We start from the raw sequence: 2,958 nt of genomic DNA, 5'->3' as shown, positions 1-2,958 counted from the left end.
GCCAAGGACTGCCAGCAACACCAGAAGCTGGAAGAGGCACAGAATGGTTTCTCTATCAGAGCCTCCGGGAGGAATCAGTGCTGCAGACACCTTGACTTTGGACTTATGGCCTCCTGAACTGAAACAGAAAATCTGTTGTTGTAAGCCACCCAGTTTGTAGTCACGTATATGGGAGCCCCAAGACCCAAATATATTTGCTCTGCACCCATTAACTCCACCCTAAATGTCCCACAGCCATGTTCTCACACCAGGCCCAGGGGAACAAATGGAGTTGGTCTGAAGATGCCTTAAAATCAGGGTTTCTGGTTCCGGGACAGAAACAGCTCTGGCAGCTTCACAAACTGTCACTGACTTCCATGAGTGGTGGTCAGGCTCTGACCCCAGGGGCCCCCTGGAGCCATGAGGGTCTGGGGGGCGGCTGCACCCCTGAGGCATGGCTGTGGGCTCTTCTCTCTGCTGTGGGTCCGCTGGTGTTTGTGGAGGTCGGTGCCCCGGCGGAAGCCCCGGCCACAGGCCGGGCACATGTAGGGCCTCTCACCCGTGTGTGTCCTGCGGTGGGCACTGAAGTGTGAGCTGTTGCTGAAGCGCTTCCCGCACTCAGCACACACGTAGGGCCGCTCCCCGGTGTGCGTCCTGCGGTGGATGACCAGGCTGGAGCTCTGACTGAAGCACTTCCCACACTCAGGGCACCGGTAGGGCTTTTCGCCTGTGTGGACCCGCTGGTGGGTGCTGAAGTTGGAGCGGTCGCTGAAGCCCTTCCCGCACACGGGGCACTGGTACGGCCGCTCCCCAGTGTGTGTGCGCTGATGCTTGGTCAAGTGGGATGTTTTGCTAAAGCCTTTGCCACATTCGGGGCATGTGTATGACTTTGCCTCCCTTTGGGGACCTCCTCTTTCCAGAGACCACTGAGGCCTGGTCAGGCCCCTGACTGGGGCTGGCTCCTGAACTAGCGTTGGGGGGCTGGGACCCCTGCACCGCGCTGACAGCATTTGGTCCCACTCTGTTCTTACTGGCGTGTCCTTTCTGGTGTCCTCTCCATCCTCAAATTGCATCCCAAGTCCTGAGAAAGAGAAAGCAGAGTCCCTGAGGGCTTCACAGGGAGAGGGGACAGGAAAGGGGAGCTTCTGATAAGAAGGCAAAGGCTGGATGGGGTGTCCCATCTCAAGAAAATGGTGAAGCAAGGCTCTTCAAATTCCCCCTCAAAACACAGAGCAGGGAGTGTGAGCCAGCCCCTAGTATGAGGTGCTAACACCATGGCCAGAGGCTGTTGTAAACCCACTGCAACTTGTTTAACCCACGTAATGCCCATGAGGTGGGTGCTATCACTGTCCCATTTTACAGGCAAGGAAACTGAGGTATAGGGAGGTCAGGGAATTTACCCAGAGTCCCTCAACTGGTAAGTTAAGAACCCCAGTAGTCTGGCTCTGGAGTCTGGGTTCGTAATCTCTAGGCCAGGGATTCTCACTGGGGGCAGTGGTGTACCTCAGGCAACACTTGGCAATGTCTGGAGACATTTTTGGTTGTCACACCTAGGGGGAAGTGGTCCAACTGGCATCTAGTGGGTGGAGGCCAGGGATGCTGGTGAACACCCTCTGATGCACAGATGGCCCCACTACAGAGGATGATCCGGCCCTGATGTCAATGGTGCCCAGGGAGAGAGACCCTGCTCTAGGCTGTTCTGGTTGGAGCAGGATCAGAAGGCCTGAGGTCCCAGCTCCTTGGCCTCCTGCTCATATACTTTGGGGCAGCCCTTGAGGACCCTGTGCAGATCCAAGTTCAAGAGCTACCACCGTGGTGACATGAGCACAGAGAGAAAAGACCCTGGACTGGACTCTGGCTCTGTCCCTCCAGGCTGTGTGACTTTGGGCAAACGTTCTACTTTACTTCTTTGTCTGCGGCATGAGATAAAACCCACCTGGGGATCTTGGGGCATGAGAGATGCTGGGGCACCAGGGGGCTGGGGAACAGACGTGTTCAAGTAGAGCCCCCTGAGAAGCTTACAGCAGGCACACACTGACCCAACAAGGAGGGACAGAGCCTCCCGTCACCCTGCGACATGTCTGAACTAAGGCCCTGTCTACCCCCAGGCCCCGTAGGCAGGCCCCTCTTGCTCTTCCCTCCTGTCGCCACACTCACACATCCAGAAAGCCCAGCGTGGGCTTGGCTCATGTTTACTGAGCCTTGATTCCCACAAGTGTGCAATTGAGATGATTATGAAACCGTCTCGCTGGCCTATTGTGAGAATTTTTAACAAGGAACTGAGTGTGGCAGTTCCTAAAAGGTTATACATCGTCACCGTATGACCCAGCAATTGCACCCCCAGGTGTAGGCCCAAGAGAGTGAGTGCTGCTGACTGGGTGACACTTGGGGGCTCTCTGATCCGCCCCACGCTTGGCCTAGGCTCCTTGCCCTCATTTCTCCCTCAGAGACTAGTTTCACTTTTGTTCCTGTGGGCCATACGTGGCCCCAGCCTGATCGGGTATGACTCTCTCCTTCTCCATTGAAGGGTTTCTTTTTGAGCCCCAAATCTTTCTTAAGGTCACCTATCTCCCCCTGCCTTTCCTGGAGGCAGGGTCAGTACACTTGAGCCCAAGGGCCAATGCCTCTCTTTGCACCCATGTCCTTTCGTACTTTCTACTGTCAGTGGCTGCTTTTGCACCACGATGGCAGGACTGAGTAGTCACAACAGGCTGTATGGCCCACAAACCTAAACTATTTACTATCCAGCCTTATATAGAAAAAGTCTGCTGACTCCTGCTCTAAGCCCTCGAGCTTGAACTTCACAAACACAACCACCAAGGTCTAAACCCCAGGAAAGGAGAGACTAATCTAGGACTTCCATTTCCTTCCTTCTGACACCTTCACCTGAGCCAGCACCACTGGACACATCCCTAGGCCCCAAGGCAGCATGAGCTGGGTCCTGAAGGCCTGCCTCTCACCCTCGGTGGGTAATCAGAT

The 2,958-nt window shown here is 55.4% G+C and overlaps 1 protein-coding gene across 3 annotated transcripts in view; it reads right to left on the bottom strand.

Moving 5' to 3' along the window:
* Positions 1–6: 6 nt before the first annotated feature.
* Positions 7–2,958, bottom strand: part of ZNF500 (zinc finger protein 500) — a 9,205-nt gene continuing 6,253 nt past the window's right edge. For all 3 annotated transcript variants that reach the window (XM_015590927.2, XM_025048238.1, XM_006913854.3), the window contains exon 5: positions 7–1,060. In XM_015590927.2, coding sequence (XP_015446413.1) covers positions 345–1,060 — 716 coding nt within the window. In that variant the 3' untranslated portion in view covers positions 7–344. The remainder of the gene's footprint in view (positions 1,061–2,958) is intronic.

This window comes from Pteropus alecto, unplaced genomic scaffold (genome assembly GCF_000325575.1).
Source record: "Pteropus alecto unplaced genomic scaffold, ASM32557v1 scaffold44, whole genome shotgun sequence".
Taxonomy (NCBI): Eukaryota; Metazoa; Chordata; class Mammalia; order Chiroptera; family Pteropodidae; genus Pteropus; species Pteropus alecto.
This window is presented reverse-complemented; position numbering and strand designations above follow the sequence as displayed.